This window comes from Sturnus vulgaris, chromosome 21, assembly GCF_052056855.1.
Source record: "Sturnus vulgaris isolate bStuVul1 chromosome 21, bStuVul1.hap1, whole genome shotgun sequence".
Classification (NCBI taxonomy): domain Eukaryota; kingdom Metazoa; phylum Chordata; class Aves; order Passeriformes; family Sturnidae; genus Sturnus; species Sturnus vulgaris.
Window position 1 is genome coordinate 6,350,313 of NC_142263.1, and position 17,314 is coordinate 6,367,626.

The 17,314-nt window shown below is 42.8% G+C and overlaps 1 protein-coding gene across 6 annotated transcripts in view; it reads right to left on the minus strand.

The window, feature by feature from the left end:
* CUX1 (cut like homeobox 1) overlaps positions 1 to 17,314 on the minus strand; it is a 266,427-nt gene that overhangs the window by 68,549 nt on the left and 180,564 nt on the right. For 4 of the 6 annotated variants that reach the window (XM_088177066.1, XM_014876437.2, XM_088177068.1 and 1 more), the window contains exons 10-15: positions 17,096 to 17,200; positions 14,439 to 14,627; positions 8,834 to 8,892; positions 3,779 to 3,827; positions 2,669 to 2,765; positions 910 to 1,581 (exon numbers count right to left, since the gene is read on the minus strand). In XM_088177066.1, the coding sequence (XP_088033192.1) occupies positions 910 to 1,581; positions 2,669 to 2,765; positions 3,779 to 3,827; positions 8,834 to 8,892; positions 14,439 to 14,627; positions 17,096 to 17,200 (1,171 nt within the window). The remainder of the gene's footprint in view (positions 1 to 909; positions 1,582 to 2,668; positions 2,766 to 3,778; positions 3,828 to 8,833; positions 8,893 to 14,438; positions 14,628 to 17,095; positions 17,201 to 17,314) is intronic. The other 2 variants (XM_088177067.1, XM_088177069.1) reach the window with 2 other exon arrangements.

The window sequence follows — 17,314 nt, forward strand, 5'->3', positions numbered from 1 at the left end:
GGTTGCTCTGACATCACGGGCTGTGTGACATGAGGAGCTGGCAGCCTGGCCCTGAGCTCTCCTGGCCCCTCGGGCCCCTGAGCAGGAGGAACTGGCTACTTGGGAAGAAGCAAGGCTGGCTGATTTGTTAATAAAGATTACAGCTATGTTCGGAAAGGAGATTAGACAGATATAAATAAATGTCTAGAGATACCAAAAATGAAGAGGTTAAAGATGGGCAGATAATCCCCTCAAGTACAATCATCAAAAGGAAGAACAGATTATAAATCTAACAGTGTGTGCTTCCAATTAAACAAAATCTAGAAAACCCTGCCTGTCCTTTCCAATATTTCTTGACTGTAAACAACTTACTTTTCAGTTTCTCTAAATGTAAATCTCAGCCTTAAGATGAATCACAATGAAATGCATGTTACTTCTTAAAATCGCTGCCTTAAATATGCAAAGCTGCTTTAAACTGGGATTGTGTTTTAATTACTCATCTCATGCATCACCTACCCTATTTTGTCAGAACACTTTGGGGAAAAAAACATCATCACACAAGACACAACAAAAGCCTGGTCTCAGTAAATAACCTCAAATAAAAATGCCCAAGTGTTTCTGAGGGCTGATACCCTGAGTAGCTGCTGACCCTTTTTGCTCCGTGTTCAGCTGTGGCACGGAGGGGCTGGCAAGTGAGGGCTGAGAGTGTCCCTGCTGCTCACTCCTGCTGACAGGCACCAGCCAGTGGCTAAAAAAAACCATGAGCAGAGATACGAACCTGCCTGAGTGCTGCAAAGCAGGGCTGGAGAGCTGAGCTTGCTCACCTGAGCTGGGTGAGAGCAGCAGCAGCACACAAACGGCCCCAGATGGAGAAACTCCTGGTCTGGAATGTTTGGAGCTAAGAGGAGCAGGGGGCTGGGGAGCTCTTACCTCTTTGTCTGCCCTGGATGCTGCGAAGAGCCAGGATGTTCTGCTCGTCCGACAGGAACTGCTTCATCTTATGAAATGGCTCCTTGCCTCTCACAGTCAGTTTATTCCATGGCTTTGGCCGGGCCAGGATCTCACTCACAGACCCTTGTGACAGTCCCAACACATAATGTCCAAATATCCGCTGTCCAATATTGTGCTTGATCAACTGCTCTTTCACCTGACGTGCAATTTCGGCCGTGTCTATCTCCTCGCCTTCAGAGATGCTCCCAGCACTTTCTGACTGGCTGGGAGATGGGGCCATGCCATTTACATCCGGGCTTTGTTGTAATGGACTTTGGGAAGATATGGAGTTTGTGCTGTATGGACCTGTTGGAAAAATCATGCTTGTGCTTCCTGCTTCCTGCATTGCCTTGGAGTAGAAGGACTGCATTAGCTGTCGCTGGAGGAGAGAGTTTAGTGCAAATTTTCCTGTGGAGGCCAGGGGTAAGCTGGGGCTCGCCAGGGATGAGCTGAAAAAGTCTTGACTTAAACCCGTTGGTGAGAACTGGTGTGTACCATTAGTATTGGAAGCCTGCTCCCCCGCGTTGCGGAGCAACTGGGAAGGAGGGGAGGCCGGCAAGGTTGCAGGACGCTGACTCTCAGGCTGGTCTTTCCCTTTTCTCCTGGCTGACCCTACAAGGAAGGTCAAACATAATGCATTATGGGGGGTCAAAGAGGGAAAAAACCAAGATAAAAAAATGCAAAGTTTGCCCCGCAAAGGGAAAAAGTGCAGGTTGACACGGGCCAATGGAGTGGCGGTGGGAGTTTTGGTTTTGTTTGGTTTTGGTTTGTTTTCATTTGTTGGGTTATTTTTTTTTTTTTCAAATTTTATTTTAATTTTTTTTTTCCATGATTGAAAATTTTTAAGCCAAACAAGGCCCCCAAAACAAACAACATGCATTTCATGTTTGCACCTTTCTTGTATGTTGCAGCCTGGAGAATCCCCCTTACAGACATTAACACTAGAACAGTTACATGAAGTGCAGTGATACAGTTAAATAAATGCAGTTACAGATAGCAAGTCTCTCTGTTGTCTCTCATTCAAGATATGACTCATTGGACCTGTCTGAACCCAAATGCAGCAAACATTTACATTTTGGAACAAACCAATTTGAATAAAGGAATAACCATTAGGTGGATGCACCAAGATCACTCAGTTAAAACTCATAAAACACTTCAGATTTCGGTAAAACCACGGCCAGTGGCAACTTTTAACTTTCTTCCAGCTGCAAAAACCATCATTCAAGAATCTGGAAATTCCACGACTTGCCATTTAAAAAATGTGCACACAAGATGTAAAAGCCCACATTAGGAAAGCCAAACAGCAAACACACTTCGCTGGGAAGAAAGGATTTTGCTTTCCCAAGCTGACCTGCTGGTGGTATATCCAAGTGTATCAGACAGGAAGACTGTGTTCTACATGCAAACATTTTGCATAGCACTGTGTGTGGGGGAAAGAGATGGATTTGTTCCCAAAACAGAAGACAGCCTCAAACACTGGTACAGCCTGTAATGCCTCTTCCTTAACCTTTATAGACTCTCTAACTTTTACTTCATTATCCAGCCTATAAAACTACAGAAATCCAACGTTACTCAGTGTTCCTGTTGCTTCTTAATCCTCCTGCCATGCATTAGCTCAGACACTCAGCTCTCACTCAGCCCTCCCTCCCATCACAGGACAGCAGAGGCACCAGAAGAGCCAAAATTTGGGTGGACCTACCGCTCAGGTCGCTGTTGGTGATGCGCAGCGTGGCGTTCTCCGACTGCAGCGAGCGGTTCTTCTCCAGCAGCAGCACCTCCAGCGGCTTGGATGCATCCTAAAGGAAACCAAAGGGGGAGGTTTGTTTCTCAAAGCACCGAGAATCTCATTCAGGCACTAAAAGGGATTTCAGAGAGAAAAAAAAATTAAAAGCACCAAGTGCTTGACTGGTTTTCTGGAGGCAGCGAGGGAATTGGCTGGGCACAGATTGGCAGGAATCACTCTGGGCTCTGGTGAGAGCCATGGAAGAGATTCACTGTTTAATTTTAATTGTAAATCATTCATCAATTCTGCATTATTTTGAGATGTGTAATGGAACCTTTTCTTAATCCTACTTATTTTTAAATGGCCCTGGCACGCTTTCGGTTTAAAAGCTGTAGACTTCTTTTAATCTGATTAAAACAGGAGTTAAGATTATATTATTCCTTCTAGGTCAACTGACCCAAGCTAAGCATTTCCTTGACACGCTGTGTTTCAGCAGAAACAGTTTGTTCAAAATAACATCAGTCAGAGAAACCTGCTATTCACTCTCCCCTAAATATCTAACCCTTGATCATTAAAAAACACATTGAAAATTAATCCCAGGATATTGATATTCAGTTCGGATTTCAGAAACAGGAATTTAATTCATAACCTTTAAACTGAAGTAAGATTAATTTGCTGGAACAGCAGAGCTTTCTCAGTACTCCAAGGTTTGTTTTCTTTTGTGAAAAGGAATTTTCAAGGCTAACAAATACTTAAAAATGCTGAAGTCCTTGCACAGTGTGCTGCCTATACACCAACTCCAGTGTCTTTAAATGACTCAACTTCACAACATTCTGGTTTATCCACTCCAGCACAGCTGAAATGTCACTTTGTCCTTGACCACTTAAATGAAATTAATAGGCAAAAAAAAAAAAAAGTCCAGTTCAGCTTTTTACATAAGAAAACATCAGGAAATACAAGGATGGACCCAGAAGCCTCAACACCAACAGGAAACTGTCAATGTCAACACCAAGGAATTGCGAGACAAAATTTTTGTTAATCAACTGAGCTGCAGAATAAATAAGAAAACAAAAGTAAATTCAGTACCTGTGCACCAGAGCTTTCAGATGGTGCAAACTCCATGGATTTCAATATGCTGTGGAAGGCAGAAAAAAGAAATTATTTTCTATTTCTCCTTTTCATAACAACTCCACTAATGAGAATTAGCATTATCATGTCCTGTTCTCCAGCAACACCACAAGTGATGACAACTTTCCTTGCCATAACACAATCTCCTAATGAATACAGAATAACTCCTCAAACCAGTTATTGGATAAGAAAATTTTCTCAAGCATCATCTAAATCATTCCATATGCAATCCCACCAGGCCAGTTTAAAGTGTAAATTTAAAGGTTAATAAGGATATAACATTTTAAGCTGTCAGAAACGATATAAATTTATCTGTGAAGCTGGAAGGGAATGAGGAAGTTGTAGCAAAGCAAAAAAACAGGGGAATCACCACCACAGTACAGCACTTTCTAGAATATACACCAGCTCACCAGCAAGGAAAATAGGCACAAATAATGTTCCCAACCAAGGCACTACAGGCTAAAAGGCAGTTTTTCATTTTAATAACCCCCTCGTTCTATGGCAAAGGGAAGACAAAATGGCCCAATATTTCTTAAGAAATATGAAAGATCCAAATATTTATAAGTACATTAGGAGACGAATCTGATAGTCTCATTGTCAATATTTTATACAAATAGTGAATGGTCAGAGGCTTTCAGTTAGAAATTCTGGCCAACCAGAATCTTACAGGAATGCAGACTTATTAATGTGCTTTGTTGGATAATTTTTTTTAAATCAGCCTGCTGCAGGCAGGACATGAACTTCCTCAGATTGAAGCAATAAATGATTTCAGCTTTTTACTGTACAAAGACAACATTCATTTGGTGAAGAAAAGCACATAAACACATATAGATGGTGTTTATACAGCATTTGTCATGTATAAAGTACCAGGAACTCTGTGAGCTGAAACAATCTGTTTAATCGTGTATTAAACTGTATTAAAAGCTGTGGATCATGTATTAAAGGTTTTAGAATTGCCTCTGGATCTCTGGAAGTGTCCAAGGCCAGGCTGGATGGAGCTTGGAGTAACCTGGGATAGTGAAGGTGTCCCTGCCCATGGCAGGGGTGGGACTGGATGAGCTTTAAGGTTCCTTCCAGCCCAATACATTTAGTGGTTCCATGAAATGTGGAAACTGAGAGAATAAAAGGCAGAAGTCCAGTATTAAGAGACAGGAAGTAGTTCTGGGTGCCATGAGGAGTTAGCCAGGCACCCATTAACTGCCTGATCCTGTCCCTGGATTAATCCAGAGTCAGATGTGCATTAAGTGACACTCTGGAAATCAGATCTCTGGGCCATTCAAGATCACTCAAAGTCATGGCAAACCCAAGGGAAAAAAAGTCATTCTGAGAAAGAGACCTCATATATCTCACATCTGTGTATACTCATTGCACACAGGGTTAATTCTGACAGGCATCCTTAAAATATAGTAATTAATGAAACCACAAGTTTCTGGCAATCACTTTCATTACATGGCATCACTCAGTGTCACCTCCTGCCTGGCTGTAGGGCAGAGCCATCAGCCCCTACAGAGCACATAAAGTGATATTGGTGATATTGGGCAGAACAGCCCAGCCACGTGCAAAACCAACTCCTTTGTGCTATCAGTGGAGCTGTGCCAGTCAAAGGGAGAGGATGTGGACCAATGGCTTGAGTTCTCAGAGACCCTGGCATCACTTTGACATCACAGGTGTGTGACTCAGGTGGCAAATCCCCAAAAGCCAGTGTTTCCAGGGACAGCCCTTTGGAGGCACAGCTCTGCACCCCAGGACTCCAAGGTGCTGGGGGTGAAAAATGCACAGAGACTCATCTAGGGAAAACCCCAGCCACTGGCAGGTGGCTGTTTCCATGAATTCTGCAGGGAATTTTATGTCCCTGGCCTCTGCAGGGACAGCCAAACCTAATGCACATCCTCATGATACCCAAATGAAATCTGAATTTCAAACAGAAACAGCAAATTATCACATCCCATGGGAAATGTCCTATGGGAAATCCCACTTCAGTTCAGACCAGTTGTGATCCCCACTTACCACATGTGAGTTTGCCATGTGGAGCAATCCAGCAGCATTCCAAACACCTTCCTCCTGGATGAAGCTAAACCAGAAAAAGCTGCTCTCTCCCAAAAGGACCAGAGTGGTGCCCTGCTCACACCTGGCTGCCCCCAGAACCAGGCTGACAATGGTCTGAAGCACAAACCTTTATGGTTATATTTGGTTTTCCACACGAAAAATCTGCCTCTAAAGCCCTAATCCTGTCATCCCTGCCCTAGCACAGGTTGATGCATTTTGGTTCTGAGCACCTGCTGCCAGCTGGGACCTTCAGGAAGGAACCTGAGCCTTGCAGCAGCTGCATTTCCAGATTGGTGCAGGCAATGTGTATTCAAACCCTGGCTGGAAACCAACTGACCTCTGCCTACCTGAAGGGGATTCTTTGCTAACTGAATTAACTTTCTGACAATTTCACAGGTGATTTCCTATACAGTTGAAACACAAAATATACTAAAAATCAAACTGATGGCACCTCTAATTGCCCTAAGAGGAATATCCACTTCAGCAGGTTCATTATAAAAAGAATGTAAAAGTTAAACATGTCAAAAATGACTCTCCAAATGTGTCACAAAAGACACATTCTCCTCAGGAATATGAGGAAGCACAACGTTTCTTCTTTGGATTCCAGGAATATCTTTGCCCATGAGATCTTGACTCAATCTGTGGCTCAAGATCAGTTACCTGCTTTTAAAAGGAATGATCTTGTGACTTGAATCTGCACATCTAAGAAGACTTGAAAGATGTGAGTGTAAAGCAGAGTGTGCATTGGGACAGCTCCACTTTCTGTTCGTCTGATCCCGACTGCAAAGGCAGCAGGGTCAGCGCTGTCGTGCTACTCGAGAGGGAGCTGAAAGCACACACAGAGCTCTCAGATCTCAAAAATAGGTTTAGAAGCCACTGGGCACAAAAGCCAAGGCAGAAAGTGAAGAATCCTCCCATCCCAGATCTTGACATGATCCTAAGTTCCTCCAGAGTTAGAAGTTGGCTGATATTGAGACCCCTCAGCCTAGAATGCCTCTGACATCCCAGGAAGGATTAATGAAAATACACCAGTGCCAAAACACCTAAAAAATTAATTCTCTTCCTGCCTTACTGACAAGATCTCTTTTCTCTTGGTGCAAATGTTATGAGCAGTTCCTTTCTGTCAGTGTTTCAGGGCACAAGGCAGGTTCAGCAGGATTCAGTGTGAGGGCTCCCGATTTACAGCAACAAACTTCTCCCAGTCTCATTCAGCAAGTCTCACTTGAGACCAGGCTGTCAGTGCCAGGGGATGCACATTTACCCTTCAGCACACCTTTTGGATTAGATGGAGCATGGCAGTGGTGTGAAGCAGCTGCCTGGAGGATGCAGCATTGCAAACACCCTCAGTGCTCTTTCAGAGGGTCTCAACCCTCAGACCATCCCACAGGATGCTGATGGACCCCAGGGCCCTTACAAGCCAGCTATCAATCCACAAATTAGGGATATAAAAGCTGGAGCAGCTGGGAAAACAGGGTTAATTTACTGGCACCCAAACAGGGCCACTTCCAGGAGAGTCTCCCATTAATTTCACTGCAGGCTCATCCTGAGCAGAAGCACCATATGAAGCCTTCTGTGTCACAGCTTCTCTCATCTGCCTTTCCATCCCTGTCCTCATGTAAGTCAGTGTTAAAAAAAAGAAATTAAAATATTGGTATTATCACCAGGAATACAGGGTTTGTATTTAAAGTACAAATGCAAAGTAAGCTTAAATGAGTATTTCAAAGAGTATATTGGGTTCTTGGCACCTTAAGTCTTGCTTTAAAGTCCTGCTCCTGTTGTATTAAACCTTTGCATTAAACCAGGTAGGATTCAAAACTCATTTGTTGTTTCAGCACATTTACATGTAATATCTAATGCAAGAAGCTGGAAGGTTGTGGCATTATTCCCATTCACTGCTTTACATATGAGGACATAAAGTGGCTAAAACCTGAAGCTGTTCCCTGAACACAGGAGAGGACATGGATGTGTTTACCCCTAATCACTAAATGATGATGCTATTTTGAGCCCAGGTAATAATCAGGTAAAATGACCAAAGAAATGGTCAATTCATTTAATTTAAGTAAAAATTACACCCCTACATCAGGGTGTGCTGCAGCTGGTGGTGAACCAAAACCTCAGCCAGCGTGGCTTGAATAAATCAGCACCAGGGGCTGGGCAGTTGTGGGGCTTGCAAATCCAAATCTGCTTTCCATATTCTCCAGGGACGTGTAAACAAAAGCACATGACTACCAGCCTCATCTGAAATACCTCATTAAACCAGGGAATGGGTTATTTCAGCCTTTTTAAAACACACACAGAAATGCCAGAATGATGAAAGAAGAGATGGGAGTTTCTCGCAGTTATTTAAACCTTGACACTAAACATATTTCCAGTCAGAAAAGTTCTCTTCTGAACCTGACAGCTTATCTTGTTATAGTTTAAAATGAGGCTCTTTTAAGTCTCTTAAGAAAATCCCTTGAAATAGGAAGAGGCTGTTTGTGGCTTTAGTTTAAAACCACATTATATTAGCAAAAATATACAGTGAAATAAGCCCAGCATTAAACTGGTAAGTGCTGAACACTGGCTGGCAGGAGCACAGAAAAGGTACCATGGCCAAAGGCTCTGCAGGACATTTTTGGTCCACATTACCCTCAGCTGTTGGCTGGAGATTTTTAAAGAGTGGTCCACCTAAAACACCACAGATTTTGAAACTTTTTTCCCTTTGTGGACAAGAGTTTTAGTGGCTTTTCTTCGTGGACACATGTTTTATTTGCTATTGTGATCCTCTGCTGCAACAAAAAGGAGCACTCTCAGATACAGCAGTTCCACTGGTTCTGGATGCAATTTCTGCCAATATTCCCAATTTCCTCGTCTTTGTGGTTTTGACTGAATTCTTTATTGTTCCAAGAACACAGATTTGTGGCTTCATTTAACAAGCACTGTTCAACCAGAGTTTGTGAAAAAATTATGTAAGCATTTAACACTTACTTTAATTCTTTCTTAACCTCTTCATAATCAGCCTGTCCTTTCAGTTTTTCTTCCAGTTGCTTTAAAAGAGAGAACATGGATTTAATTATTTACATTGTTTTTTTTTCTGTAGGCTTTGAAAATCATCTTCAAATTATTCCATATATACAGCAGCGCACAAGTGAGGGTTAATGACTCATACCTAATTTACATATATTAGAAAACAAACTATAACCAATTAAACGTAAACACAATTATACCTCGCTCATCCTTTGTTTACAGAGTGCCAAGCATGACAGAATTCAGTGGGTCCCAATTTGGCTGTTTGCAATGTCACTGTCGTGTTCAGGGAAGGGATTGGGGATGAAGGTATTTAAAAAAATGGGGCAGCTGAAATTTTCAGGGAGATTGAGTAAACAAGCAGGGTGCTTTGGCACATACTGTATTCTTAATAGGACAGTTCCAGATAACCTTATCTACATGATAAAAAGAACAGACTGAAGAAGCTGTTGTTGACTGGAATGCCTTAGGCTTGGAAGGCTCTTACAGCACCTGGTGCCCAAAGCAAACAGCTGCACCAGGAGGTTGTACAGGCACTCCTGGTGGCACTGCCTGCTCTGGTTACACACCAAGACAGGGAGCATCGAGGCCACCCCAGCAGCTCCTTCTGCTCTGTCCCCCCAGGGCGGCCCCAATGGCTTCTCCTGGCTGTGAGGATGCCCCAGAGGCTGAACCAAACCCGCTGCCACAATCCAGAACGCAATGCCACACACTCGGACCTTACCCAGCTCCCAACAAAGTGCTCATCACTACGGGGTAAATGCTTCAGGAGGCCTAAAACATAGTGATACATAATTGATGCCGTTATGTTGCTTGCAGAAGCCACATTCATTTCAATATTTTCTTTGCTTACTGCAGGCACACCTGATCTAAGCAAAGAACAGAACTTACTGGCTTGCAACTTCCATGGATAAATTCAGGCTAACTCTGCTTCAGTTCATTTTTGGTGTTAAAATTGGCACAGAATCCCAAAGGTCACGGGAAACAGAAATAACACAAGGACGTATCACCTCAAAGACAGAGAATCTACTTTGATAAGGAAAGGAATATATGACATGAAAAAGAAAAATAGAACTTTATGTCCAGGAGAGGCTGCCTTCAGGGAAGAGGGGAATTCAAGATCCTACACCCACTCTGGGGCTGCTCTTTGGATGCAGGAGGAGGGCAGGGGAGGGCTGCTGGCAACTTGGATAATTTCAGCAAAGCTGTTTAAAATGCAGCAGCCCAGCTATGGGGCATGGAGGCAGGGCTGGGGCAGTTCAACAAACAGAATGGGGAACCTGCTCCCTGTGCTGTCCTCCCCAGTAAGTGAGTGTGTGGGTATCACCCATCTCAGAGCTGTACAAACCCCAAAATGATGTAGCACAGCACCCACATGACACAAACCATGGTTTGAGTCATCTCAGTAATTTAAATGAGGCTTCTTCAGGTGCCAAGAGCAGCCTGGTGGGGCTTTGTGGGATCTCCAACTATTCTGCCATTCTTTAAAGGATTTCCTTCAGCTCTCACACTGCTGACATTTCTGCCTCGCCATTAGCACGGATATTAAGGAGCAGTGACAAAGTGGACACTCAGGTTATCAATACACAGCCCTCTCAAGGTCCTGCTCCTGCTGTTTGACACCACAGTCCAGCATCCTCACCACTGCTGAGGAGAGGAATCTCCTGGCAGGAACAGCTGGGCCCTGCTCAACGAGCAGCTCTTAATGGATCACAGGAACTGCTGCTCAGTGTGGAATTTGCACTCTCTGGGACATTGATGAACAAGTGGCCTCTTAAAAAGGTCTCGTGTCCCAGCATCTTTTGTCATCAGTGGCTTGTGCAGTCATTCCAGTTGTGTTAAAAAGAAAAATAAAGTGTCTGTTTTAGCTACAACATTTTTTTTTAATCTGGAATAAATACAGGGCAAGCTTTAGTGTTTTTTTTCTGGTGTGTCCTGCCTTACCAAATTCCAGTTATTGTCTGGAACTACAGGAAGCACTGACTTTGCTTTAGCAGCAGACACAGTGCTTCAGGTGTTTTGACATAATTAGGAAAGTCCTGGTGGATGTGACCAGGAAAATCCTACAAATATTAAATATGTTGGAGGTTTTGATAATTTACAACCTGCTGAAATCTCATTATGGAAATGTACTATGTAGTCCCAGGGCCTGAGGTCTCACATTTTGAGGAGGGTCAGCTACAACAGGCCGTGAGTTCAAGCAGCTTTTCAAGCTGCAGCTCAACACTGAGCAAAACAGAGTGACTTCAACAAGGCATCCAGGTAGAAATTTTAGTGCATCAGCTCAGGCTGGAGAGGGATCTTTAAATTAAACCAGAGAGCCAGAGAGCCCTTGGTACTGAGAGCAGACTCAGCACCACAGCTGAGAGTTTTCCAAGTGGTCACAGGCAATGGGGGACCTGTCAAACCCAAGATATCCTTCTGCATTCCTTGGTCTTGTCACTTTGTCCTTCTGTCTCTGCTGCTCTACAAATCCCCTGCAATTCACCCTTTCCTTACTTCTGTGACTTGGGACATTTTGGGTCTAGAGCACACGACCTTTTACAGCAGGAACAGCTGGCAATTTATACCAGTTCTCAATATAAAAAGGACCAGAAGAAATTTAAAAGAAACAATACCCTGGATTAATATGTTAGTTACTTATGCAAGGCTATGCTAAGAAAACAGCCTTTTGTAGAAAAGGATATAAACCACAGAAAAGGTAATGACTTCCATTTTAGTGCAACCAGTATTAAATGTAATTCTATACCCTGGTAGAGTATTTCTGGAAAATTTAGGCACAAAACACAGGTAGAATAATAAAGAAAAAAGAAAGAGAGATTGACAAAATGCAGCTGTTTTGGACTCTCAGGTACTTGTGTGCTGCTACAGCAGTATGACAAGCAGCAATATTTTACTTGGGATTGTATAAAAAACACACACATCCATCATTCCCAAGTACCTAATATAGAGATTGTTGCCATGGAAAAGCTGCACCTAAACATCGACTTTACTAAACAATATAAACTAACAACTGAGGATGCAGTGCTTGTGTAGAAACACAACATTTAGGCACTTGGCATCTTCCCAGTCAATGACTGTTTTAAAATGTATTAGTATGGTAATTGTCTCCAAGAACCCTGTAAAATGCACAGAACATGGGATAACAAAGGTTCAAGCTGTGAGACAATCTGGAGGAACTAATATCTTGCACTAAATATCAACCTGGTTAATTCAGACAAAATATATTCCAACACACAAAAATGCAGGTGCCAGAGGGCAGAAGGAATGGACTGGTGGCTTTTCTGCACATTAAATTTGCAAATATCCCATGTTAAGGAATCATCTTGCATCTGTGGTGTGAATGAACTCATGTCAGAGCAGGCAGAGATTGGGTCCCTCCTCATGTTATTTAGAAAATACAATCACTACTGTATTATTAACTGAAGTGGCATAGGTGAAGAGCAGGGGCTGTATTGAGGGGCTTAAAACATTTAAATAACCATTGGATTAACACTGTAGTTCAGTTTAGAGTGATCACTCACATTACTGAATTTTAACTGGGTAGCAGGGACATTCTAGCACCCAGCCACAAAGGGTTAATACAATTAGAGTGAGGAAAGTCTTGTTACTAGAGGACATGTTTTGATTATTAGATCAGATGAAGATAAAGAAGCAATAATTTTGAAAGTATTTCTGTATTGTTTCATTAAGTCATAGAGTATTAAACAATTCCCCCAAGATACAGGTTGAGAACATTGCTTTAATTTGTGAAACTGTGAGTTGTTTTTTGTGGAGGCAACCATTACAATCTCTGTTATTTCAGAAGCAATTCCTCCATAATCAAACAGGAGATCAGCACATCGTCACTGAGATTTGGTGCTTTGTTCAACATGTGCCAGGCACAGGCTTTCCCAGCACTTTGGGGTGAAAGTAATATTTGGAAATATTTTTATAGTTGCAACAAATAAGGTTAAAGAGGGTTGAAACGACTAAAACTTTATCAATAGAGGCACTACATCAGACACTATCAACAGAAAGCTAAATACAGAGCATTAGCCAGGCAAGGCTATGAGAAAATGGAAGGAGATTACTGAAATGGAAATTAAAGACTTGCTCTGTCATTTCTATGATCCTACTCCCTTTGAAGTTAATGGCTAAACTAATACTGACCTCACCAGGAACATGCTTTATTCCAAGAAAATCTGTCAAGTGCAAGGACTCAAGATATTTTCTATCAGGCTTTATGAAAAAGTAAAATAAAAAAATCCCCTGAACATGGGTGTAGCCAGCAGAATGTGTCCCTCAAAACCAGAGCAGCTCCTTTCTCCCTCAAAAAAAGTGGTGCCCACATGGTGACAGGTGGGCAGAGACTGATACTGTCAATGGAGTTACATAATAGGTGCCCTTTGCTCCACTGAATTTTCATTAAAATTCTACAAAGCTGGCTTGAAACATGCAGAAAACACTGACTGCAACACTTCAGCTTTCATTCCTAACAGGTCTCTCTCCATGTGAATTATGCTCCACCACAGCAAAACCAGTAACTGCTAAAAAATGTCAGAATTAGAGCAATTTGTAAGAGTTTCAATTGAACATTAAATCATTCTGATAGAGCAGAGCTGCCCACGCCACAGTCAGAGCTGAGTGGGAACTATCAGCCTCCTGCTCTCACAAAACTCTCAAGACTATCAAACCTGCAGAACTACCAAGTCTTTAATGGAATAGATAAATTTATCTTGTTTACACTTCAGAGCTCATAGATGGTGGAACAATGAAGGAGATGGGAGTTACAGGAAACTGATTCATACCCCACGTCAGGAAACATTTCTCATGCTCACTCAGAGATCACAACTGTGTGGGCTCAGCACAGGGAAAGTGAAACTGCCCAAGAGTGAGGTAAAAGGGTCATTCAGAGAATTCCTAGCTCTTCCTTCTGGTTCTAGTGCACTGCTGCTCCTATGCAAATGAGTATAGGGCCAGACTGCTAATTATAAATGGGAATTATTGTGCAGCAAATACACAGTTAAAAAATAATTAAATGGTTATTGAAGCTAAAAGCCTTCTCCATGTCCTGATTTTACTTGTTTCTATGGTCTAAATGATACACTTCCCATTTCCAGTGGAGAGAACTGGAGTGGGAGAACAGGGAAATTGAAAGATAAGTCAATTCCTTGCAAATCTTCAATATGTAAACTGGAATGGGAATTAAAAGTTTGAAAATCTAAGAGGGATTTTCTGTGCCTTTTCAGTTCAACTGTTTCATTACATATCCATGGTCGATGTATTGGTGTTGATTTTAATGCTAAAGGGAGCCTTGTTCTGCAAAAGCACATTTCAGAACAGTAAGGATTGGGCCATTTAGAAGTCAAAAAAACTGTGATCCCTTATAAAACAATATATCCAGGGGAGTGGAATGGGATGGGTTTGAAGGTCCCTTCTAACTCCAATCATTCTGTGATTCCATGAATGCCACAGAAACCAGAATTCAGCCACACCTTGAAGAAGCCAAGGCTCAGGAAACTCACACCAGCAAACCCCAACATCCTCATCTCTGAGACATCCCTGGGGCAGAACTGAGCCTTACTTTGAGTGTGCTGTTCTTGGCTGTCAGCTGCTGCTCCAGCTGGGAGATTTGGCTGCTGGAGTTCTCCCTCAGCTTGGTGAGGCTGCCCTGGAGCCTCTGCACATCCTCGACGAGCTGGGCGATCTCGCGCTCCTTCGCTGCCAGCTCCACTTCCAGGCTGGAGCGAGTCAGCACCTCGATGGCCTGCTCCTGCAGGGAAAAAAGAGAATTAGACCCCAAAAAGGAAGGAAAAGCAACAAACCTAAATTCAGGGTAGCTCAGCAAGGAGCCAACATGACATTGGGTTGCAGAAGAAACAGACAGCTCCTCAATCTGGGACTCCTGTGATTGACACTGGGAATCTGGAAATTTCTACACCCCAGGACAGCTCTCTGGGAAAACAGGGATAACAGAGGGAATAAATTTCCCGATTTCATAAGTGCACTGGAAAGATGCAGCCGTGAAAGTCAAAGGATTCTATTTAGATCTATTTATTATTAATAGCCCAAATGCTTTGACAACTATGAAAATCTGTGCTTACAAAATACTAATCAGATAAAATATTCTGAAGTAATGGAGCAGAATTTCTTAATCAGGAACGGCAGAGCCATGTGCCTGTGGCTCTCTGCATGCACACTGCACGTTTCAGGCAAAATTGTCAAAAATTGCCCCAAACTGCTACTTCCAATGAACTTGCTCCTTGCATGAAAATTGTTCATGTTAACATTATTGCAAGCATGCTCCACGGGGAAGAAGAGAAATGTGACAGCTTTAAGACAAGGCCATTCTCCCTTTGGTCGCCACTTTCAGAAATTCCCTTTCCTAAATCTTCTTTCTTCCAGTTTCCCACAGCTGTAAAATCTGTCCTCAAGTCTGGAACTTCCTCTCTGGACTGACTTCCTGGGAGGACAGGGAATCAGAGAGGACAGAGAGGTCTAGAAGAAGGCAGATCCATTCAGAAAAGATAATAGAGACTAATTGTACCATCTCTGTCTCCTTTTGTGCTGGGACATGCTGTGGTGTATCTGGGAGCTCTGAGCCTCCTCCATGGAGAATGTGAGCAAAGCCTTGTGCCTGTGTGGGGGCCCAAGGAGGGGCACACATTCCATTAGAGAGCCCAAAATGCAGCTCACAAAGGTTAATGGCTGTTCCTCAGAAGCACCAGTGAAGGAGGAGAGAATCCATTCAGCAAGAGGGAGATGATGATGAGCACTAAACCAAAGATCTGTGGTGAAAGAGCTGAGAATTCACCCCAGTGACACCCTGACAACTGAAGATGACACTGCAGCAGATTGAAATCTACTCCATACCCTCTTTCCTGGGAATACAGGAACAACAAAATCCCCTTTTCCATATCTTCTAAACATTCAGCTTGATTCTCAGTGACTACACCCTGCTGCACTCACAGAAAGCTGCATGTAAGAACAGCAGTTAACAACGCTCTCCTATTACACTGAATTATACTTTTAACTTGAAAAAACCTCTAATTTGCTTGCATGAAACATCACAAGTTGTATAATCATCTGCTGCTTGTGCCTATTGAGACTAGAACGTGGAGTCTGAAATAAGATAGATAATGATCATTTTCATCCTGCAGTAGTTGTCATATTAAATATAAATGAAGTGCAGAAGTACTATTAAATACAAGAAAGACCTAATGTTAAAATAATGATAAGACTAGGACACGAGATAGGAAGAGGCAGGTAATTCAGAGTTACAAGTGATATTCAGGCTTTTTATTTTTTGTTTTGCAGCCTACTTGTCTATCTTTCGACTTCTCTGAGAAAATACTGGGTTGTATTAATAGACAAACAAACAGATCTGGAGGACTTATGCTGTGTTACTTATTCTCTGCAAATGATTTTTAAAGGCAGCCATGTGTTCCTCTGCTATCAGTGTCAAGCACATATAAGGCTTGCAAGGAAAAAAAAGCAATGATTTCTTTTGTTTCTTAAATCTGCTGCTTAGAAGTAGACTAAATTTCACTTAATTGCATATTTACATTTAAATACTCCTATTTCTCCTTTGGCAAACAAAAATCAAAATAATCTGGCTGCTCATCTGTGATACCTGCTCACCCAGGGCCAGCTGGAGCCCTGGAACAGCCCCCTGTGCCTGCAGGTCCCATCAGCAGCCTTGGTTTATTCAGAACCACACAGAGGAGGCAACCAGCTGGAGCACAGGGTATCTTCTCAATTTTCCAAGGATTTCTAGGTGTAATTCTCAGTTTAGATACAGCCAGTGAAAACTGGAGTTTATTTCCAGTTTGTCTGAGAGCCCAGACACGGAGTAAGGAGAGGCAGAGTGGGCAGGGAGCTCTGGGTGCCCTGGGGATGGAGCCCCACAGGCAGACACCTGCTGATGGCCACCAAGGCTCTCTTGCTGCCTCTGTTCCCCTGTGCTGATGCTCTCAGCCATGTGAAATGATTTCTGAGTTGTGCTGTCCACCTGGAGCAGGATCTCCACAGAGCCAAGTGACCTCTGTCCTCGCCGTGGTCTCCTCCAGCCACCAAGCCCCTGAGAAGCTGAACCCCCACCACACTCCCCAAGGAACACCATTCCCTTTTAGTCAAAATATGACTTCAAACAGCTGCTTTTATAGCTGTGGGCATAAAGTGAAGGAGCTGGACTGCAGGAATGTCAGAAACCTGTAAGAGTCAGTAAATATTTTCTCTCACCACATCAGGTGCCTTCTGGATCTGCGTGGCAAGTTGGAGAGATTTGTTAGCTGATGAGAGCTGCTCCCTTAAGGTCTCTGCCTCTCTCTGAGCCACCTCTGCCCTCTGAAGGAAATGAAAAGGGGTGAAAAGAGAAAGTACATTCAGTTTAACAACTGACAATTATTACAAGAACATTCATCAATTCATGCCTGACTGAATATAATTGATTTTCCTAAA